Here is a 24,691-nt window from a genome sequence, read left to right on the forward strand (position 1 = left end):
ATATAAAAACTCTTCACATAGTTAGTAAACCTTCTGTTCCCTTCAGTGGCTGGGTGCTCAAGGTGTACCTCTGGTGGCAAGAGTGTGGAACTGAAGGAATCCATCCCTAAACACGCAATAGTGGGTAGAATTAGCAGCCAAAGTCTTGGTGGGTTGTACATTCCCTGTCAACTCACAGGCTTATTACATGTAAAAAGTATAATGATATAATTTACCATGCTGATTATGAAATCCTACAAATGTCCCCTGATTGCAATAACTGGTGATATTTTTGCTTTTTTTACTTTGGAAACATCTATTGAATGTACTTATTTTATTGTGTTGCATTTGTCATTCCTAGGAAGGTGAACACTGGCGTGATCCCAACAATTCTTGTACCTCCTACAGATGTGTTCACTCTATTGTCATAACAGAGACAAAGAGTTGTGACTCTCAGACTGTTTGCAGTGAGGTTTGTACCGTATATTGTTCATCTTTACCAGATGTTTCTTCATCTTAAATCAAGTACAGATAAAGTAGTTGGATTAAGACTAACTTTGTTCAGAGTATATGGTGGCACAGTGGTTAGCAGTCCTCCCTCACAGCGCCAGGGACCCAGGCTCGATTGAGTCACTGTGTGGAATTTGCACTTTCTCCTCAATTTGCATCTCTTTCTGGTATGATATTACTATAAACATCAATACATGATGAAAAAACATAACATTGTGACACAATATTAACTGCAGCAATTATCTCGCATGAAATGTTGCATTTTATTTAATTTTTGAAAATCTGGAACAAAGTTTGTACCACAATATTCTATTTTAGCTATGGGTGCGATCTACCAGCCACGTCCCGCCGAATCAGGCCGCGACGCTGTCGGTAGATGTTGGAGGAGGCCGTTACACCTCGAAAGATCTAACCAGATCTCTTGAGGCGTCGTGATCTGGGTCCCATCCACAATGGGTGGGTCCCAGTCTCACACGGCTAAGTGAATTGAAGAATCCACTTACCCGTGCTTGGGTTGGATCTAACGGCTACCCGGCCTCTACTATCCTTGCATAAGAGCCCTCCAGCTGTGCGCCATACAGTACTCGTCAGGGGATCAGGCCCAGCCTGGGGGTTACATCGGGGGTGGGTGGGGGGGGGGTTGTTCGGAGATGTAAAAATGGCATCCCAATCTCTTCCTGCATAAAGGAGTTCCACATAGTACTGATACTTATTACAAGCATTAGAACTGCAGGTTATTGTCATTTGTTGATGGACTGTGTTTGTGCTCACCTCATAAAATAACATCTCTTTCTTCACCTCTTCTCTCAGTTGTTTTCTCCCATCTCCATCTTTCTGTGGTTCCACTGCTCTGCCCGCCCTTTTTCTCGCTTTCTCAGTTTTTATGTGGCTGTCATCCAATCTGATTGCTGTTTCTGTTTATATTTTCTTGTGTCTCACAATATCTCTGTATTGCTTGTCATGGTATGTATATTGACTGGCCTGTAAAGAGTTAACAAGTTAATGTTAATGCTGCTTACCACTGGAGGGAACCACAGAACAGGCATTTAAATATCATGTGAATTCTGGGATTCTAGGCAAAAGATAGATCAGTTGTATATTTGAGAGATCTGCAGTTCGAGAAGCATAATTTAATGTAGTAACCTCATACTTTAGGAATACGTACAAATCCTATTCAGTAGTGTTAATAAATTAGTTTTGGTAGTTAACAAAGCTTGTTGTTCTTTGATCAACATTACAAATCCAAGCCATCCAGGTAAAGCAAAACAGAGAACAACACATTCTTATACATTGGCCCTGATTCTTGTCCTGTCTTCCCTCCCAAAACTACTACAGTTAGTAAACCAAAAGGCGCTCTGTCTGACATGTTTGAATCCACATACATCGCCGGCTTTACGCCATGGTCCTCAGTGTACATCTAGTACAGGCAGTTCTGACTAGTTACCATGGGACCTCTGTCTCCCAACCAAAAGTAAATCTTCCACTGGCATAAAGGCAAAGTAAATTACCCACTTTTTATTCGATAATCCTCTGTGCATACATATCATTTTTCTCTGATCTGTGTGTTGTTTGCACTTCCTTTCATATTTATTTATTTGTCTTTGTTGGTGAGGGGAGGTTTGGACTAGGACTCTGTCCGACTCATACATATATCACAAACAGATGTCATTAAAGTGGTGAAATGGTAACTACATCAAAATGGTAACTACATCAAATGATTAGGGCTGGTTTAGCTCACTGAGCTAAATCGCTGGCTTTTAAAGCAGACCAAGCAGGCCAGCAACACGGTTCAATTCCCGTACCAGCCTCCCCGGACAGGCGCCGGAATGTGGCGACTAGGGGCTTTTCACAGTAACTTCATTGAAGCCTACGCGTGACAATAAGCGATTTTCATTTCATTTTCAAATGAGTTGCCAATTAATAGCTCTTAAAAAAGGGTGGTGAATTTCCAATGTTTCGTAGAAATTATTTTAAATTGAGCGTGTCGTTTGTGAAGTGGCTTGAGGCATTTCAGAAGATCATGAGTAAGCAAATGGAAGGTTTTTCAGTCATATTCTAACACGTATGACCATCTCTATATTCTTGCAGGTAAAAAGATTACATTGCTGTAAATTCGAAGAGTGGGTATGATATTAACTTTTTACTGTTTATTCTCTTTGTTTAGTCCTTCAGAATATGGGATGCTGACAAATGCTGCTATACATGTAGAGGTAACCATTTAATTATATTACACCAAAGAAATATTCATATATTAGTTGATCTCTTGTATTGCTACACATGACTAATCATGTTTAAATTGAGAGGTGGAGAAGACTAAGTAGGAAAAGAACTTTAAGGAAGAAGAGTGGATCCAGAAACATACCTCAGACTGTGTGTGGGTAAAAGTGTTTTGGGGGCTGAGTGTTGCTCTGACTTCCCAAGAAAAAAATGATCTGGCTTTTTGTTTTCTACTATTTAAATGGACTTAATATTTTATATAAACATTTCCCTTTTTCTTTTGCTTACAATACATCCTGATTTTCTTTCAGTGAATATGTCCAGATTTTTCAAACATTGCTTGTATTTTGTCCAAAGACATGGAGGTTAGGTGGATTGGCCATGCTAAATTGCTCTTAGTGACCAAAAAGGTGAAGCGGGTTACGGGGATAGGGTGGAAGTGAGGGCTTAAGTAGGTCGGTGCAGACTCGATGGGCTGAATGGCCTCCTTCTCCTCTGTATGTTCTATTTCAATTCTGAAAGGGCCCTTATTTCTTTTCTCAACAAAAAACAAGATGACTGTCTTAATTTCTGAACTTGCAACAACTTCTTCCAGTTAGTGCATGAGTTACGGCATCATGGTGTAAAGACTTGTGGCATTGTTATTGGTAGAAAACCTCAATGCTGAAAACCTTCAGAAGTGACAAGTATTTGTGACTTGTGAACTGTGAACACTTTTTTAAATGAACTTTTCCATTGGACCAGATTAACAGGGCGTTTTACAACCTTAAATGTAATGTTATGATCTATCTACAACTTAGAATCAGCATCTATTTGTATATTGAATCCTAGGGAGAAAAATGACTCAGTATTTAAATACAAGTAAGGTCCCTTAATGAGACAAACATCACACGGTGTGGTATTGATCTATATAGATCAGGAAGATTCAGGTTCTAGTCTTGGTCTATGAGAATGTCAGTCAGGAAATGCAGTGTTTAATTGGTTTTACAGTCTCTAGTGTGACCTTCCGTCCTATATTCAAGATGGTTATTTCTCTTCACGAAATATTCTACATACAGATGAGATGACTGTCCCATTAGACAAGTCTTACAAGTACCATAATGACAGGCATTCTCAGAATTGTTATGCACACCCTTCATGTTGGACCCATGGCTATTGGTGCTTTAGGGCCCTGTCACATTCTTCCATTGTGAGTTATCTGAGAATCTGATCATGTATTCCGGCTACAAACAGCTGCCATCACAAACCAGTAGGTGGAGTGCAGTAACAATATGAAGCGCTTTAGCATATGAAAGGGAGGCTGGAAAGTGATGAAGTCTGAAAACATAAGAATTGTAATAGAAGGGAGCATTCAGAAAAAAGAATGTGAACAATCATGAAGAGATTAAACTTTAACATCACAGACGTCAGCTGTCAAGCACAACGTTCCCTGTAGTGCCCAAAGTTTGGACAGGCCTTTGGACAAAAATATAATTTTATGTATCAGTTGTCAATTTAGTCATGTTGGGACGGACTCTGGGTCCGCTAGCCCCAATCATGATTCCCAATGGCCCCTTGAATTGGGCGAGAAGGCCAAATCGGTATTCTCGCCAGATTGTCAAACCTGCCATGAGTTCTCACCCAAAAACAGTGAGAATCTGATCGGAACTCATCAATCCCATTAGCAAAATTAAAGTGGAATGCTATGACCTTACATGATTCTCCCACTCCCTCCCTGCTGCACGTCCCGCGGCTGGTAATCAGTATAAGCGGGGACCATGCACTGTGGACTGTGAGGGTGAGCAAGTGAGTGCGTGCCATCTCTGTACTTAACTCTGTGATGTTGAGAAGGGATGTTTCAGGGGAGGTGAGGGCCGGAGGGGGGCTTGGGCAGAGCTGGAGGGGTTCAGATCGGGGGTCATTCCCGGGATGAGGGTCATGTGGCAAGGGTTCCCTCTGCAGCCTTGAAAATCTTTAAAAATCTCTCCCAGAGCGGCAAGTTCAAAGATTTGTTAGCTGAAGGTAAACGTATTTTCTCTGTAGCCTTTAAACCTTGATGTCTCTCCGAGCATGTCCATGTCAACTATCTGTCAGATGAAGGAAAAGGTTTTCTATCTTTAGCCTTTTTACCTTAAACTCTCTCCTGCATGTCAACTTCAAAGATATATAAAATTAAGGTATTCTTTTTGATGTGTTGGAAACATTTGAAATGCTTTTTTCACATTCAATTTCATTCCCCTTGAACTTTTTCAAGCCTCATGGCTTGCTGTGAAAGCTAAAAGTTCTGAACTGCATTGGTGAAGCACAGAGGTGCAGTGGTTAGCACTGCTGCCTCATGGCGCTGAGGACCCGGGTCCGACCCTGGCCCCAGGTCACTGTCTTGTGGAGTTTGCACATTCTCCCTATGTCTGCGTGGGTCTCACCAAGCCTCCCCCCCCAACTCAAAAATGTGCGGGGTAGGTGGATTCGCCGCACTACATTGCCCCTTATTTGGAAAAAAAAATGAATTGGATACTCTAAATTTATTTTTAAAAAGGCTTTGAACTGCATTGTCTACGTTAAATTTCAGGGGCCATTAACTTTGGCAAGGCTCTTAATTGACAGGTCCAGGCTATTTCAAAGGAGGTTTTAGGTTTGTTTGATTTTATAGCTCTTCACGGTCCATTACCTCAGAAGAGCTTCCTTTATTGAGCAGGTGTTGTTTAAAACCATAGTTCTTTTTTAAAGAGGCTGTTTTTTTTGTTCTGAAGAGATTCTAGAAAGACCAGGTGCTCTGTTTTTTTTTCTGCTGGGGTTTCCGCTGTTCTGAAATCATTCATTGAAAGACTGTGCTGTGACTGGGTGCTGTCTCCTGGCATTGACACTGGCTATCTGGACAGAAACTAACTGTAGTCAAAAACATATGACTTTCTATATGTCAGTTTATTTACCTTCACTCCATCTACAATCCTTTTGATAATTTGTAGACAGATAAAAATGGGAATTAATAAATATCTTTGATCCTGGATCACATAAAATCATATAACTGATTAAACTTTTCCTTGTAAACCAGGTTGCCTGGACAGTAATGGAACACGGAGAGCGGTAAGTGATTCAAAATTTGATATCTCCTTTACGCAGAATATATTTAATTAGCTTGTCATATTAGAGAATGGAGTTGTTTCACCATTCCATTGCTTCCGCTGGAATATTGACATTGAGGACTTTCTATTGGCTACAGAGGATACATTTAGAAGAGAAAATAGACTCAAAGTGAACATCTGCCTTTTGGAATTGTGTCATTTTATTACATTTAACCAATGTTAACATGTAATATGTTAATGACCTCAAGGTATATCTCGTATGTTCAATAAATTAAATGCAGTAATTGCCTTGATTTTCAAAATGCAAGAACTTGGGTGAGAGTTACAGATTACAAATTCTTTATATTAAAATGTACTATGCTCCTTTATGTATCATTATTGCCCGGATTATTGCTGGAAAAAAGAGATGCTGGCGAAGAGTTTTCTTGCACTCATCAGAGTAGACACCAAAACGTCAAAGTTTCAAAGTTAATAACGATTTATATTGTATTAGAAAAGGATGCTGATTAGTTGTCAGGTCAGCTCCGATTGGTTGAGACCACCACATGAATGAGCCAGGGACTTATTGATCCCAATGCCTTTGTTTATTCAAAAAGGTGCAATGTCTGGACATATTCCTTTTGCCTGCAGAAGGTAGGTCTCTGTATCTGAATACATGTAGTTTCCAGAAAGCTTATTGTAACCAATACTTGTTAATAATCTTAAATTGGTTGATAGTGTAATTCGTAGCACTCACTATTGTTCAACATATCCTGCCAATCATGGGTGGCACAGTAGCTTACAGTGCTGTCTCATAGTGCCAGAGTCCTGGATTAAATTCCAGGCTATGGTAACTGTGTGGAGTTTGCACTTCTCCCGTGTCTGGGTGGGTTTCCTTCGGGTTGCTGTAGGTTCCTCCCACAGTGCAAAGAAGTGCAGGTTAGGTGGATTGGCCATCCTAAATTGCCTCTTGGTATCCAGGAATGTGCAAATTAGCTTGGGTTATGGAGTTATAGGGATAAGGTAGGGTATTGGGCCTTGGTAGGGTGCCTCTTTCAGAGAGTTGCAACAGACTCGATGGGCTGAATGGCCTCCTTCTGCATTGTAGGAATTCTATGGTTCTATGCAATCATATCTAATGTTAAACATTATGTCCTGAGTTTTCGAAGCACGGGTTGGTTAAGAGTAATCAGTACTCTGTGTATTGCGAACAGCAGAAGGGACATGCTTGTTGACACGATCCATGTGTTGGGATGTCTGGCCTACATAACTGGCATTGCACTGGCACTCCAGCTGACTGATTTGTATTGTAGGAAGAATGTCCGACCCGGAGGGGGGGGGGGGGGGCTCCGCTGTGGTCTGGCCCGCGATCGGGGCCCACCGATTGGCGGGCCGGCCTCTTGGGCTGGAGGCCTCCTTTGTTCCGCGCCGGCCCCTGTAGCCCTACGCCATGTTAGGTCAGGGCCGGCACGGAGAAGGGAGACACCACACATGCGCAGAAATCGTGCGGTGTCACTGCGCATGCGCGCGTTGGCGCTGGTGTCACTGCGCATGCGCGGACCCCACGGCGTCCATCTGACACCGGGATCGGCAGCTGGAGTGGCATGGTCACTCCAGTGCCATGCTGGCTCCCTGTAGGGGCCAGAATTGCGGATCCTGAGTCCATGTTGACGCTGTCGGGAAACGCGATGGCGTTTACGACGGCGTCAACACTTAGCCTCAGCATCAGAGAATCCCGCCCATGCACCTTTTTTGAATAAAGAAAGCATGGGAACAATAACTCCCTGGTGCATTTGCCAGGGCAACATCACAACCAATCAGAGCTGACTTGCCAACCAATAAGCACCCTTTTCTTGTGCAGTACGAGATGCAGTTTCCTTTTAAATTTGGCATTCTTGCATCTGTGCTGATGTGAGCAAAGCAGATAGCTTCAATAGAATGGCTTTTTCTTCAGCAATAACACGTTCTGTAAGACCAAGTTACTTATTGCCTAGATTGGCAATGTTTTCATCAGGTTTGTTGAGAAGATACATCATTTGGTGTGAGAACTTGGGGTAATTTAGAAACTTGCTTGCTGCAGGTGACAAGTTTAGATCTTGCTACTTTAAGTCTTTACATGTCTCAGTTTTGATTCTTCTAGGTTTAAATATAACAAAATAAAGTGACAAAACATGAAAATGATATTATATTTAGCTTTTGCCAGCAGGTACAATTGTTCACAAACCAAAAGCCTTAACATGACATAGTACAATATTGTGTGCTTTTCTCTCTAACCTTTATCCTAATTTAGCAGAATTCTCTGCTAAATTGTGTGAAAGGCCGTTTGCATCAGAGCTATCAGTTTTAACTCCGCTTTACAATTTGAGGTTAATAATTCCAGTTCTTCTCCTGAATAGTTGTTCAAGTTTGTTTTGTGTGCAACCAGGATATTGTTCCTGGAAATCCGCATCCCTTCTGATGTACCCGTGCTGTAAATACAGCAAGAGGCCCCTAGAAATTTTGAAAGTTAGACTGGGAATACAATATGCCAAATCCCGTTCCACTGTAAAGATTTTGTCTGGGCCTTGTAAAGGGATGGTGCCTAAAAACCACTCTTGCAGGGTCAAAGATAAGGCAGGGCTTACTACTTCAGAGTTCAGTCCGGACAGGATCGGCTGATGAAAGCAGGTATTCCAAACGGTGGACATGGGACCAGGATCATGATCTGGAACTCTGAAGAGCTTTAGTACATATAAAACTCTTCACATAGCTAGTAAACCTTCTGGTCTCTTCAGTGGCTGGGTGCTCAAGATGTACCTCTAGTGGCAAGAGTGTGGAACTGAAGGAATCCATCCCTAAACTTGCAAACTTGGGTAGAATTAACAATTAAAGTCTTGGTTGGGATGTACATTCCCTGTGGACCCTCAGGTCTATTATATTTTAAAAATATATTGAGATTATTTACAATGGTGATTATGAAAACCCTTCAAATCTTCCCTTCATGCAATAACTGGTGACATTAAATTATTTGTATTTTTTTGCTTTGGGAACATCCATTGAATTTACTTGTTTTGTTATGTTGCATTTGTCATTCCTAGGAAGATGAACGTTGGGCGGATCCCAGCGATAACTGCACTTCCCACGAATGTAAGGACTCTATTATCCGAACACAGACAAAGAGTTGTGCCGTTCAGCCTTTTTGCAGTGAGGTTTGTATTGTATATTGTTCATCTTTATCAGATGTTTCTTCACCTTGAAGAATCCTAATCAAGTACAGATAAAGTAGTTCAATTAACACTGACTTTGTTCAGAGAACATTACTAAGATATCAATACATGATGAAAAAACATGATATTGTGAAATAATTTCAATTGCTGCAAGTAATTTAGCATGAGATTTTGCACTTAATATTTGAACAGCTGGAATAGAATATGTACCACAATATTCTATTTTAACTATATAGATATTTTAAAATATGGATGTATAGAATGCAGATTTGTTATATCAGCATATATTGGTCAGTCTACCCAATATGGTTTGATATCCCAAAAGGAAATGTTTACTTTGCCATTGCTTCAATGTCAGCATTAATATTGCTGTCAGATGCAAAATTGATTTTTCTGTTCAGCTTATGACAATGCAGAACTTTTATCTTACCCTTTTATTTCTGTAATTCAGGGCAAGCTAATAATATATTTCAATACCAAGTATAGTAACTGCAAAGTGTTTATGAGTACCGTGGAAGTTATCCATGCAGTTTGTGGACTTTGAATTGTTATACTTACTAAAAATGTTAGAACTGCAGGTTCTTGTCATTTGTTGATGGATTGTGCTCGTATTTACATAATAAATAACAGGCGTGATTCAGTGGAAATCAATCTGAATCTGTTTTTGGCTGCGTTTGGCGGGATGTTTCTCGGTGGGCTGCAATGCCGAGATTCACCCTGCTATTCACAGGCAATTTGCCGATTTTTAGGAACTCGAGGAGTTTCTCCCTGTCGAACCCACAATCGGGCTCGACAGGAAAAACTCCTTGGGCGCAATTCTCCGCACTCACGACGGTGCGGAGAATAGCGGGGGTCGTAAAATTTTACGGCCACGCTAGTCCGACGCCCTCCCGTTATTCTCCCCCCCCCCCCCCCCCCACGCTCGACTCCCGATACGGATCGCTGCCGCCGTTTTTTTACGGCTAGCAGCGATTCTCAGCTGGCCGATGGGCCGAGTTCCAAGCCCTTTACGGCTGTTTTTACGAACGGCAAACACACCTGGTCTGGCCGTTCGTAAAAACGGCCATGGAGTGCCGATTTTTAAAACCATGGCACCGATTGGCACGGCAGTACCACGGCCGTGCCAAGGGTGCCATGGGCCCGCGATCGGTGCCCACCGATCGCGGGCAGCGGGTCCGATTCCCGCACACTCTTTGTCCTTCCGCCGCCCCGCTGTATCACTTCGCGGGGCGGCTGAGGGGCATCCCGGCCCGCGCATGCGCGGGTTTCGCGCAAATGTGCGATGACGTCATCCGGGCATGCGCGGGTTGGAGTCTTCCAATCCGCGCATGCGTGGCTGACGTCATATGACGCGTCAGCCGGCGCAAACTCTGGCAAGCGGGCTTAATGAAATTCGTTAAGCCCGCGATGCCGGAGTTTACGGCGGCGGCATGCTAGCCCCGACCGGGGACCAGAATCGGTTCCCGGTCGGGGAGGGGGGGGGGCTGGCGTCAAACCCGCCCGGATTTGACGCCAGCCTTACGATTTCTCCCTGTGTGGGAGAATCGCGCCCCTTGAGTCCCTAAAAATCGGCAAAGTGCCTGTGAATAGCGGGGTGAGGTTCGGCACTGCAGCCACCGAGGATTCCCTCTTCCCGCCACTTGTCAATGGGTTTTCCCAATGAAGTCACCCCGAAGTCCAATGAAGTCCACACCGCCGAGAAGCCCTACAGGTGCGGATGCACCTCCGGCGGGAACAGAAGATTCTCAACTGCCGGATATTCACAGTTTAAAAAGATAGTGATTCGCCAATGTTTCATAGAATTTATTTTAACTTGAGCATTCTGTTTGTGACGTGGCTTGAGGCATTTCAGAAAAAGGTGAATAAGTAAATGGAAGGTTTATACTCTTCCTTTTTTTAGTCATACACTAACACGTATAACCATCTCTACATTCTTACAGGCCCAAAAGTTATATTATTGTAAATTCGAAGAGTAGGTACGATATTAACTTTTTACCGTTTATTCTCTTTGTTTAGTCTGAAAAAATCTGGGATGCTGAGCATTGTTGCCATGAATGTATAGAGCAAGGTAACCATTTAATTATGTTACACTAAAAATATTCATATATTAGTTGATCTCTTGTGTTATTGCACATGGCTAATCATGATTAAATTGAGGGGTGGAGAAGACAAAGTGGGAAAAGAACCTTAAGGAAGAGGAGTGGGTCTAGAAACATATCTCCGCCTGCAAGTTAGTAAAAGTGCTTTGGCATTGTTACGGTGAAAAACCTCAATGCTGCAAACCTGTGGAAGTGACGGGTATTGCAGAAAACTGAGGACACTTTTGTAAATGAACTTTTCCATTGGACCAGAATGACAGTGGGTTTTACAACCAGAAATGCTATGCTATGATTTTCCAGCATCTATTTGTATATTATAGGCGGTATTCTCCGGTCCCCCAACCCCGTGTTTCTCGGTGGCGTGTTACTCACTGGCGGCGGGACTCTCTTTTCCTCTCACTTGTCAATGGATTTTCCATTAAAACCACCCCACGCTGCATGGAAACCTGTGGGTGGGGGCGCACTGCCAGCGGGAAAAGAGATACGCAACAGCCAGAGAATTCTGGCCAATGAGTTAGTATTTAAATAAATGTAAGGACCCTTAATGAGATAAGCATCACACGGTGTAGTATTGATCTATATAGATCAAGAAAAGTTTAGGGGTGGGATTCTCTAATAATGGGGCAATGTCCACATGTCCGCGAACAAACGCACGTGAATCACTCTGGACTTACCTGGAGAAAGTCCAGGGTGATCCTCCGATTTGCAGGGGGCAAGCAGGGCCCCGGAGTGCTCCTCACAGCTCTGGCTGCCGATACGGAGCCCTGCACTTCCGGTCGGGGGTCCACCCATGCGCACGGCGGCGGCCTTGGTGGGCCACGTGGCGCGACATGGTCGACCCACACCACGGACCGGCACCGATAACATAGGCACCCCCCCCCCTCAGATTGTGCGGGTCCGCAGATTGGTGGCCCCCTAGCCATCCTGGGGGCCACCCCAGTGAAGGATCCGCGGACTGGGACCATGAGAGTCCCACGCCGTCAGGAACTCAGCCAGTTGTTGGCGGAGAATCACCATGGGGGCCTCTTTCAATGGTTCCCGACTGAGCCGCGTAGACTGCACACGCCGATTCAAAGCGATTCCCAAGCGGGAGCGGTGCGGACCCAATCTCGGGTTGGACGCCATTCTCCGCCCCCGCGCCGAGCGAGATTTGTTTTGGACTATGTGGATTTCAGTCAGAAAATACAGGGTTTAATTGGTTTTACTGTCTGTAGTACAGCCTTCTTTCCTATATCCGTGCTGGTTATTTCTCTTCAGGTTGTATAAACTGTGCTGCCCAGTATGGTGAGGCAATTCATCTCCCAAGAATTTTGGAGCTAACATTTTTTATTCGGATATAAATATAGAGAAATATTTTATACATACAGATAACTGCCCCATTAGACAAGTATTTCAAGTATCATATTAACAGGCATTCTCAGAATAGGTGTGCACCTCCTTCGTGTTGCACCCATTGGTGCTTTGGTCCATTGTGAGTTATCCGAGAATGCAATCAAGTATTCTGGCTATAAACAGCTACCATCACAGACCAGTGGGTGGAGTGCAATGACAATATGAAGAGGTTTATCAAAGGCACATCAAAGAAACACTGGAAATCAAAAGAGTCTGAAAACCTAGAAAATGTAATTGAAGGGAGCATTTAGGAAAAGAGTGTGAGCAATCGTGAAGAGATTAAACTTTATTTCTGATCACAGACATCAGCAGCCAAACACACATTCCCCGCTGTGCTCAACTTCTGTACAATCCTTTGGAGAAGAATTTCATTTTACAGATCAGTTAAATTAGTCATCATGTGTGCATCACAATCCATCCTTTTGGAGGTCACTAATTAGCCTTTACAAGCAGGACACCCAGCTGATTTTTCCTCCATGCTCAGATGTGCCAAGATCAACTATAGCAGCTCCACTACCACCCTGGTTTCTGTAGTTCATTATTACTTTATTTTGTTAAAATTTGGTTTGGAGTCTCTAATTTGTGCTCCAGTTGTGCGGATAATTTTCTATTGTCTGTACTTCTGAAAATCACTTAGTTCGCTTTTCCTCTCTTGGGGATTGTACAATGTGAAACAGCCATTCCATTTTGGAACGTGTTCAATTTTGGGGGGGGGGGGGGGGGGGGGGGGGGGAGGTTTGTGAACTCAAATTCATTCGAAATTCCAATTTCTGAATCAATCTTTATTAACGGATTACCCATTGCTAGATCCAAATAATTCACTCTCCGCCTAAAAAAGCCTCAGGAGGGGACGGCATGCGGCACAGTGGTTAGCTCTGGGACTATGCCGTTGAGGATCCGTGTTTGAATCCCGGCCCTGGGTCACTGTCCATGTGGAGTTTGCACATTCTCCCCGTGTCTGCGTGGGTTTCACCCCCACAACCCAAAAATGTGCAGAGTAGGTGGATTGGCCACGCTAAATGGCCCCTCAATTGGAAAAAAAATAATTGGGTATTCTAAATTTATTCTTTTATAAAGCCTCAGGAATGAGTGGTGCTGAGAACTGTGTGATGCAGTTAATCACACAGGAAACATTTACCTCTAAGATCTGGGCTCATCCAACCCAGAACAATCTCTCCGGTTTTCTAACCTAAAGAAGATATTTGCGTTTATATGGTAGCCTTTACAATCTCAGGACATCCTGAAACATTTGCAACCAATTAAGTACTTTTAAAATGTTGTGACTGTTCTATTGTAGGAAATGCCATGGTCAATATGCCGCAAAATGTGCAATGAAATAACTGGCCAGATCATCCATTTTAGATACTAGTTGAAGAATACTTTTTGGCCAGGGCACAGGAAAAATTATCTTGTTTCTCCTCAATGGTGTCATGGAATCAGTTTCAGAGGGCTTGCCATGTCTGAAACCTCATCTGAATTTAGCACTCTAAATTGTCCATCTTACTTAAAGTGCTGGGATGTAAAAAGGATAAAATAGAAAATATCCCACTTGTGTAGCAGGGTGTAAACAGTTGTATAGGATTATTGTTGGCACAAAGTAGTAAGAAACTCACTCTGCCTCCATCCATCCATCCTATACTTGACCTGGATGCTATCAATATTGACTGTTCCCCAACCCTTTAGGCTCTTGTGGTGAACGTATTGCTACTGCAATTCACCACTGTATTGTATTATGTTGATGCCCCTGTGGGCTTCGCCTGTGGCTCTGCCCCCTCGGGGGTGGTATATAAACCTGCAGCCTGCAGGTGGCGCTCAGTACAAAGCAGTCGCAGGCAGGCACAGATCTAGCTTATTAAAACCACTGTTCACTTCTACTAATCGTCTCGTGTGAATTGATGGTCGCATCAGCTCTCACCTCCAGCACAAAGATTCATTTTAAAGTGTTAAATTGTATTGAATTGGGGAGGTGATGGATTAGTAGTACTGTTACTGGACCAGTAATCCAGAGAGCCAGAGTATTGCTTTGGGGAAGCCAGGTTCAAATCCCGCCACTGCAATTTGAATTCAATTAAAATCTGCAATTAAAAGTCGAACGATGACCATGAAACCATTGTCAATTGTCATAAAAGCTCATCTGATTCACTAATGTCCTTTAGGGAAGGAAATCTGCCATCCTTACCTGGTCTGCCTACACGAGACTCCAGACCCACAGCAATGGGGTTGAAAATTAAGTGCCCACTCAAGGGCTCTTAGGGATGGGCAATAAATGAACGAATGAAAAAGAAAATCACACGGAATGTTTCTGTTTCATGCCAAAGAGTTAATACGGGTTATTTTGAATGGTTTATCTTTGTTTCAGTGACAGCTAATTGGTGGTATTAATTATTGTGCAGACACAGACATTGTGGAGTTAAAATCAGTTCAAATTAACTCAGTCAGGATGAATCTTCTAAAATGTATGACCAACCAGCGCCTGAACCATCCAGGTTCCTTGCATTGTAAATTTCTAAGTGTCATTTTTATTTTCAATTGTAGCTTAAGTTTTAATCAGTGTTGTTTTATTAATTCTAGTATCCAATTGCAAAATGCTGAAAAGTGCACTAAATGTCACAAAAATACTGAACAATAGAACATGTGCAGGAGAACTTACTTTGTTCATGTGTAAAGGCTTTTGTGGAGGATCAACTAAGTAAGTATTTATTTTTATGTTTTTAATTGTGATTTAAGTAAGAATAATTTAACATAGTTTCATAACGATGAACAGGAATTTTCTGAGTTTGGAACAAGAAACATTGGGCAGGATTCTCTGCACCCTTTTTCTGGTGCGGCGCGCCCCCACAGGCAGCGGGATTCTCCGTCCCGGAAGCCGGCCAATGAGGTTCCCCATTGTAGGCACCCCCATGCCGTTGGGAAATCCGTGAGCGTGAGTGCGCTACCGGTGAAGCGGTGGATCCCGCCGACCAAGTATCTAGCCCATTGTTCACATATTTAGCAATTACTTCGGTTGACTTTTGGTCAAATACAGATTTATGCACAAAATGTGCAACTAAAAATGGCTAAATATAAACCCTGTGGCAGAAAAAGGCATTGTTGAATGCACATTTGTGTAGTTTGCTCACCTTGATTTTGTTCTGCTTGTATCCAAAATGTTCATTGACAAGTTGTTCAATAATTGTTTCAGTGCTCCTTCAACGCTGACAACGTTCAGGTGATTACATAACCAAACTGATGTAGTTCAACTATTTAGAGTGTTTGCCATTCTTCGTTCTGTATATTTTGTCTATTTTCCCTGGATAATTCATGCATTATAGATATTGTGGGTCCAAAATACGACATGACCAAGGACTTGTGAACAACAATTCTGTATTCGCCTCTTCAGCAACTAATTCATGTTGCTGCTCTGCCAACGTTCCTGGGTTTAACTCCCATGCTCTCCACACGTGACCCCTTTAGTATTTGAGCGTTGTCATTACATTGCCACATGACCCCTCAGTCTACAGGCATTAAAGAGGCTCCATGCTGGCTCAGATGGGATCTCAAGGGACTTCCGTTGATGGGGATGTGCTGAGCGGATGCATGAAAGGTGGCTCTCTTCCTGGAAACCCGAAATCGTCACTTTTAGCTCCAAAATAGGCCGCTAAACCTGAAAAAAAATCCATCCTCCTCCAACACCACCACAACAAACGAGACATGCCAGGCAGCAACTTGAGGAGCCAAAAGGATTGCAGAATCAGTGAAAGTCTGGAGAGGAAGATTGAGGCAACGACGAACACGTGGAGGGACGAGGAAGTGGCTGCAACGGAAAGGCATGGGCTGCCAGGGCATATGCCGGTCTACCCCCCTCCCCCTGATAAACAAATGGATGGATGTCTTAACACAGGAGCTCCAATTGCTCAGAGAGGTCATCAAATTAGAAATGATAGCAACAGTGAAGGCAACAGAGGCACTGATCCCCTTTCAAGCACCGCTGGAAAAGACTGGGCGGCAACTAGAGGCACAGGAGGCAACAATCAGGGAGCTGGAGAAGGTTGCAACCTACCAGAACGACAGGATCACCTCACTGGAGACGGAGATGGCAAGGTTGGTGGTGACACAAGAGACTGTGATGGGAAAAGTCGATGACAGAGAACTGTTTGTGCTGTCAAAATACTCCGCGTTGTAGGCCTGCTGGAGGGTACCGAGGGCAGGAACACCACTCAGTACGTGGCCCAGATGCTGGGCAAGCTGGTTGGAGGACAAGCTTCCACATGACCCCAGAAGTGGACAGAGCCCACAGGTCACTCCGGCCAAAGCCCAAAACCAGGGAGCAGCCGTGGGCTATGGTCATGAAACTGCACCGGTACCATGACCGGAAAAAGATCCTGAATTGAGCACACACAGTCCTGAAAGTGGGAGGGACACTCGATCCATGTGTATCAGGACATTGGGGCAGACCAGGACAAGCGCTGGGCGAAATTCTACACAGCCAAGGTGGCCCTGTGTAAAAGCCAGGTATAGTTTGGGATGCTGTACCCCACCAAACTCTGGGTGACTTTCCATGCACCAGCACAAGCAGATGGTGTCTTTCGCAAACACGGGCTGCGAAGGCAATGACACCAGCAGTGAACTCAAACTCTGGTTTCCTGTTTCAAAAAAGGAGACTAATTGTGTGGGATAGAGCTGCCTCATCTTCATCTATTAATCCCAAAAAGGAGGGGCAAGAACGGTAAGGTACAAAATGGGGTGAGGGGAGAAAAAGGGGGGGTGAAGAAACGGGGCATAATTTCCGATTGGGAGAGAGTGCCTGGCAGCAAGGTGGGGAAGACAACTCTAAAGAGGGGAAAGTAGGCGTTGGAAATAAGTGAGAAGATGAGGGGGAAGGTCCGGACGGCATGGGAGGGTGGGATGGGAGGGTGGTGGACAGGTCCAAGGGAAAAGAAAATTGAGGAGTGGAGAGGGGGGGGGGGGGTAGAACGCTGGCAACGGCAGATCGCACATGGTGACAATGGAAACAATGGCACTTCAAGCAGTATCATATAGGGCCCTCAAACAAAGGGAAACCCTGGAGTGCAGGGGCACACCCACAAGGTAAGTATGCCTGACCCCACATGAGTGGGGGAAGGGCGAACAGAAGCCCTCATCAGAAGAGTCACCTGGAAGTTGTGAGCACTCAACGGCCAAGTGAAAAGATGCAGAAACGTAGCCCATCTGAAAAGTCTAAGTGCCGACATAATCTTCCTCCAGGAGACCCAGCTGAGGGGGAAGGACCGACTGTGGGTAAGAAAGAGCTGGGTGGGACAGACTTACCAATCGTGCCGCATGCGGGGTGGGCTAGGGGGTGGCCATACTGTTCAATAAGAGGACAATATTTGCAGCGACAAGGACAGCTAGGGACCAAGGGGGCCGATACGTCATGGTTAGTGGGATCCTAGAAGGGGCACCAGTAGGTCTCGTAAACGTGATCGCTCCCAACTGGAAGGAGCAAACTCGTTCCATGAATTCATGAAGAAAAGCATGGTGGAAATCCCCGATGTAGATTCACACCGACTCATCATGGGGAGGGGGGTAACTTTTACTGCCTACAGGACCCATGGACAGAGAGATCTAACCCCAAGTCGGGGAAAAGTTCAAATGTGGCCAATGAATTGAACACCTTCATTGATCAGATGGGGACAGTGGACCCATGGTGGTTCACACACCCAGGGAACAAGGAGTTCTGCTTGTTCTCCCAGGTACACAGGGTATATAACAGGATCGACTGCTTCACGGTGTGGAAAGCTGTGCTTCCATGGATAGTAGGATTGGAATACTCAGTAATCGTAATCTCTGACCATGCTCCACACTGTGTGGATATGAGGTTGGAGACAGCCGCGCAAAACATTCCCCACCCCCCCCCCCCCCCCCCCCCCCCCCCCCCCCCCCCCCCCCCCCCCCCCCCCCCCCCCCCCCCCCCCCCCCCCCCCCCCCCCCCCCCCCCGCCCTCCTGGCCCAAGAATGCATTCTGCGAATGGAATCACAAGTCATAGACAGATACATTACCAACAACCAAAATGGAGAGGTCTCACCCTCCACAGTCTGAGAGGCACTGAAGGCTGTGATAAGGGAGGATGTTATTGCGTACAAGGTGCGCACAGAAATGAAGGGGAGGGCAGCTAGGCAACAGCTGGTCGACTCCATACTGGAGGTGGATCATCGTTACTCACCGGCCCTGACTGTGGAACTACTGGCAGAGAGAAAAAAGCTACAGATGACTTGCTCTTCACTGGAAAACAGTGAACCAGCTCCGCCAGATGCAGTGAGGCTGTGGGGAGAGGGTGGCTGTTGAGATCCTGAAGAGATATCAGACAGCTCAGATATCTTTGAGAGGAAATGGACCATGATGGCCTTGACTCAATCTATCCTACCTCAGCATGTGCTTCACTGGTCTGGGCAGTGCTTGAGGAGGGAGCAGGAAGACTGTGAGCTGGGCCAGCCAGTTCTTGCTCCTCGATTCCCATGGCTCCAGCTCAGAGTGTCCATTCGGCCAGTTGAGTGCTCTGCTGGAGAACTGGGTAAAAGGAGATTCTTCAAGTCACTTGTAACCAAAGAACAAAGAGCCAACAATGGTAGCTTCCAATCTCCCATCATAGCATTTTTGGTGTTTTATGGAAGATGCAAGTGGTGAAATGGAAGTTGTTTGGAAATTTTTTGCAACATTTTGCCATTCCATGCAAGCTGTTTGGTCATGTCATGGAACCAGCAATGACTGCAGTGGAAAGAGATGACCTCTGTCATCAGATGATGCATTGTGGGGTGGTGGTGACACTGTGGTACTATCAATGGCCGAGCAGTCCAGAGGCGCAGGATAATTCTCCTGGGACCCAAGGTTCGAATACGACCACAGTAGATGGCGAAATTTGAATTATTATTTTTTTAAATATGGAATTAAAATAAAATAAGCCCCTGAACCTTCAATATCGTTTCTTTCTAAAGTATCTGTAAGTTATCCTAATGACATGTGCCACCTGAGCATGTTCTGAATGTGGGAACGCATTCTTCAAATCAGCATGAGCCATTGCACAATTCATCTTCTGTGAAGCATTTTATATAATTCAGACAGAATTGGGCACAGTATAAAACCAAAGTCTACCTTCTTTTAATCTGTTATCAAAACTATGTAATGTTGTTGCATTGTTCCTACATTACCTTCACTACAACAGACAATCTCTTAATTTCCAGGTTTAACACCATAACAGACAAGATTGAGCATACTTGTGAATGCTGCAGAGAAGAAGAAAGTGAATCTAAGACAACAACATTTGAATGTGAGGACGGAGAGACTGAAATCTACAAGTATACTGACATCACAAAATGTGGCTGCGAAAGTAACGTCTGTCCTGAGAAACAAATTGGATTTTGAACACTCAAGTTAAATTCAATGCATAACCAGCTATCTTTCAAAATTAATTTATTTTCATCAAATGTTACACAAGAATAAATGTGAAATGTTACTTTAACTGCTCTTTCAAAATGGGATACATGAATCTTTGCAACATTACCTAGTTGAATAAACCTGTCTGCTTTACAAATATCAATAAACAACTGCAAGCATCAAATCTCGAGAGCCAAGTACTCTGTTGGAATTTTTGTTTCTAATAGCTTATTCAACTTGGGACCCTGAAATTGTCTTCTGCTGTTTTACCTGCTGACTGTCAATTGGGTAACAAATGGATTGAGAAGAGGCAGAAGTATCAACTTGCCTGAAAATGAACAATCGATATTAATACTGTCCCAAACGTTTGCTTGTCCCCTTTAAGAGTTGCCAGAAGACTGCTTGTATTTAAATGATGTCATATGGATACATGTGGCTAACACTTTTGGATAAATTTCCCCGTGACATGGAATCATAGTGATTTAACAGCAGGGAAAGAGGCTCTTTGACCCATCGTGTCCATGCTGGCAATCAAGCACCTATTTACTCTGGTCCCATTTTCCAGCCTTTCGTCCGCAGCATCTAAATAATTCTTAAATCTTGCGGGGGCTCGTGCTTCTACCACTCGTTCAGGCAGTGAGTTTGAGATTCCCACCACTCTCTGGGTGAAAACATTTTCCCTCACATCTCCGATGAATCTCCTGCCCATTACCTTAAATCTATGCCCACAGGTTAATGACCCCTTAGAACATAGAACAGTACAGCACAGAACAGGCCCTTCGGCCCTCAATGTTGTGCCGAGCCATGATCACCCTACTCAAACCCACGTATCCACCCTATACCCGTAACCCAACAACCCCCCCTTAAACTTACTTTAATTAGGACACTACGGGCAATTTAGCATGGCCAATCCACCTAACCCGCACATCTTTGGACTGTGGGAGGAAACCGGAGCACCCGGAGGAAACCCACGCACACAGTGGGAGGACGTGCAGACTCCACACAGACAGTGACCCAGCCGGGAATCGAACCTGGGACCCTGGAGCTGGGAAGCATTTATGCTAACCACCATGCTACCCTGCTGCCCAGCTCTAAACAACTGCAAGCCTTCTCTAAAGAGAGAAGTTCCTTCCTGTCCACTAAATCTATGCCCCTCATCATTTTATACACCTCAATCAGGTCCGCCCTCCGTCTTCTCTGCTCCAAGGAAAACAACCCCAGCCTATTCAGTCTCCCTTGATAAGCTGAAACACTCGAGCCCAGGCAGCATTATGATGAATCTCCTCAGCACTCTCTTCAGTGAAATCACTTCCTTCCTCTTGTGTAACGACCAGAACTGCTGTGGTCTAACGAGCATTTTATGCAGCTCGATAATGACTTCCCTACTCATATATTCTGTGCCTTGGTTAATAAAGGCAAGTATGCCAGATGCCTTTTTAAGCACCTTATCTGCTTGTTCTGTTGTCTTCAGGCATCTATGGACATGCACACCAAGATGCCTCTGATCTTTATACTTCCTAGGGTCTTTGGGCAGCAGAGTAGCACAAGTGGATAGCACTATGGCTTCACAGCGCCAGGGTCCCAGGTTCGATTCCCTGCTGGGTCACTGTCTGTGCGGAGTCTGCACGTTCTCCCCGTGTCTGCATTGGTTTTCTCTGGGTGCTCCAGTTTCCTCCCACTTTCCAAAGACATGCAGTGGTTATTGGGTTACGGGGATAGGGTGGAAGTGAGCACTGTTAAGTGGGTCGTTGCAGACTTGATGGGCTCAATGGCCTCCTTCTGCACTGTATGTTTTATGATCTAGGATCTATCATTCATTGTATAATCCCTTGTGTGCATTACCTCACACTTTTCAGGGTTAAATTCCATTTGCCACTCTTTTGCCATTCTAACCAGCCCACCTATATCTTCATGGAATCTAAGGCTTTCCTCCTCATTATTTTTTTTAAATAAATTTAGAATACCCAATAATGTTTTTCCAATTAAGGGGCAATTTAGGAAGGCCAATTCACCTACCCTGCACATCTTTGGGTTGTGGGAGCGAAACCCACGCAAACATGGGGAGAATGTGCAAATTCCACACGGTGAGTGACCCAGATCCGGGATCGAACCTGGGGCCTCGGCGCCGTGAGACTGCAGTGCTAACCACTGAACCACCGTGCTGCCCCTCACTATTTACCACACCACCAATTGTTGTGACATCTACGAACTTACTGATTATGCCTCCTATATTCATGTCCAGATCATTACCATACACTACAAACAGCAAAGGATCCAGCACTAATCTCTGCGGAACACAACTGGACAAAGACTTCCTGTCACAAAAAAACGTTCGACCATTAACTTCTGCCTCCAGCCACTAAGCCATTTTTGGATCCAATTTGCCAGATTGCCCTGGTTCCCATGTGCTTTTATCTTCTTCACCAGTCTTCCATGCAAGACCTTGTCAAAAGCCTCACTGAAGCCCATGTAGACTACATAACTGCACTAGCCTACACACCGAGTCACCTCTTCGAAAAATTCAATCAACATTTTTGGATTTCCCTTGTCAAGGCCGTGATGATCCTTTTTTTAAACTAAATTTAGAGTACCCAATTCATTTTTTCCAATTAAGGGGCAATTTAGCGTGGCCAATCCACCTACCCTGCACATCTTTGGGTTGTGGGGGTGAAACCTACCCAAACATGGGGAGAATGGGCAAACTCCACATGGACAGTGACCCAGAGCCGGGATCGAACCTGGGACCTCGGCGCGGTGAGGCAGGCCATGATGATCCTTGATTAATCCTAGCCTCCCTAAGTGGAGAATAATTCTGCCCCTCAGAATTTTTTCCCATCGTATCCTTCTCACTGAAGTTAGCCTCACAGGCCTGAAATTTCCTGGTTTCACCTACTTCCCTTCTTGAATAATGAGACAATATTAGTTGTCCTCCAGTCCTGTGGAAGATTTGATAATTGTCAAGAGCCTCTGAATCTCTTCCCTTGCTGCCCACAGCAGCCTGGGATACATCTCAAATAGGCCTAGGGATTTATCCACTTTTGATACCTCCGCTCTTTCAATGTTAATGTGTTCAAGTACATCACAGTCCCCATACCTGATTTCTACACTTACATCATAGTGAGCACAGATGCAAAGTACTAATTTACATCTCTCCTACATCTTACAGCTCCATATACAGATTGCCAAAATGGCCACCAAATGACCCTACACTTTCCCTGGTCATCCTATTGCCTTTGGATTTTCCTTTATTTTACCTGCTAGTGTTTTTTCATGCCCCCTGTTCGCACTGCTAATTTATTTTTTGAGTAACTCTGTATACTCCTCTCGGGCTTGATTGTTTTGAACCCTTGTTATCTGACATAAGATACTCTTTTTTTCCTTATTCAAACCTGGATACATCTTGACATCCAGGGTTCTCTGGAATTGTTGCTCCCACCCTTTACTTTTACAGAAACATATTGGCCTTGTGCTCTCTCTATTTTTTTTTGGAATTAATTCCACTGCTCTGATGTGGATTTTCCTACAAGTAGCTGCCCACAGTCGACTTTTGCCAGTTCCTGGCTTGAATTCTCCGCTTCATGACGTCAGAAATGTGAATCGTGATCAGGTGGAGAATCGCGGGTATTCAAAAAATCGAGTTTGCACCCAGTGCCAATTCCAACGCCATGCTGTGGTCCCTCGCTGGTAGCGATATCAATGTTTGAGCCCCACATCAGTAAATCCATGCAAAACTGCGATTGGCTTGGACACGACATGCTCCACCCTTCCGCATGCTAAATTGCCCTTCGTGTTCAAAAAGAGGGTTATGGGGATAGGGTGGAAGTGAGGGCTTAAGTGGGTCAGTGTAGACTCGATGGGCCAAATGGCCTCCTTCTGCACTGTATGTTCTATGTTTTATGGTGACCAGCGGAGGTCTCGCTGGTGCAAATTAGTGCAAGTGTTTGCAGGCAGGGCCAGGTGGCATGGCTGCGGAAGGGGAGCAAAGACGACAAAAACACAGAAAAACCCTCAAAAATTGTCAGACTTGCTGGGGGTGGCTGTCCGGGCTGGGGGCAATAGCGGGGAGTGACTTGGTGCCTAGTCCATGGACTGAGGGTGTCTTCCTTGGGATCGGCGTGGCCCGGCTCAGACTATCATTGCTGCAGTAGGTGTTTTAAACGCATTCCTTTGGTGTTACTTATAGGTCAAGGTGATGGGCATGACCAAGCTCAATCAGGGGCACACCAGGTGTTCGTGCTCCTCAGAAGTGCTGCCCCGCTGTAGAGGTAGCAGTGGCTGAGGAGAACTCACCCTAACTAGAGGAAGCCTGCACCATTGACTTTGGAGCCCCCCCACCCACCCCCCCCCCCCCCGGTTTTCTGTCCCCCTCAGGGCAGAAGCCTCACCAGAGACCCCCACCCTCCTGGAAAACCAGCTGTCTTCTCCTGGGGCAGCAGGGTAGCACAGTGGTTAGCACTGCTGCCTCACAGTTCCAGGGTCCCAGGTTCAATTCCAGCCTCGGGTGACTGTGTGACTGTTTGCACTTTCTCCTCTGTCAGCGTTGGTTTCCTCCGAGCACTCTAGTTTCCTCCCACAGTTCAAAGATGTGCAGCTTAGGTGGACTGGCCATGCTAAATTGCCCCTTAGTGTCCAAAAAAAGATTTGGTGGGGTTACGGGGAAAGGGTGGAAGTGTGGGCTTAAGTAGGGTGCTCTTTCCAAGGGCCAGTGCAGACTTGATGGGCCGTAACATTCATTGCAAATTAGTGCAAGTGGAAGTGTGTAATGAAATACTCTCCACTTGCCTGGTTCAGTGCAGCTCCAACAACAGTCAAGAAGCTCAACACCATCCAGAACAGAGCAGCTCACTTGATTGCTCC

At 44.8% G+C, this 24,691-nt stretch overlaps 1 protein-coding gene across 1 annotated transcript in view; it reads left to right on the forward strand.

Annotated features, from left to right (window-relative positions):
- The window catches only part of LOC119973343 (mucin-5AC-like), a 34,871-nt gene extending 14,847 nt beyond the window's left edge, over window positions 1-20,024 (forward strand). The window contains exons 10-16 of the mRNA XM_038811266.1: window positions 341-451; window positions 2,654-2,699; window positions 5,738-5,769; window positions 8,825-8,935; window positions 10,970-11,021; window positions 15,016-15,133; window positions 19,642-20,024. Of these exons, the coding sequence (XP_038667194.1) occupies window positions 341-451; window positions 2,654-2,699; window positions 5,738-5,769; window positions 8,825-8,935; window positions 10,970-11,021; window positions 15,016-15,133; window positions 19,642-19,822 (651 nt within the window). The 3' untranslated portion in view covers window positions 19,823-20,024. The remainder of the gene's footprint in view (window positions 1-340; window positions 452-2,653; window positions 2,700-5,737; window positions 5,770-8,824; window positions 8,936-10,969; window positions 11,022-15,015; window positions 15,134-19,641) is intronic.
- The last annotated feature ends 4,667 nt before the right edge of the window (window positions 20,025-24,691 follow it).

This window comes from Scyliorhinus canicula, chromosome 11 (assembly GCF_902713615.1).
Source record: "Scyliorhinus canicula chromosome 11, sScyCan1.1, whole genome shotgun sequence".
NCBI lineage: Eukaryota > Metazoa > Chordata > Chondrichthyes > Carcharhiniformes > Scyliorhinidae > Scyliorhinus > Scyliorhinus canicula.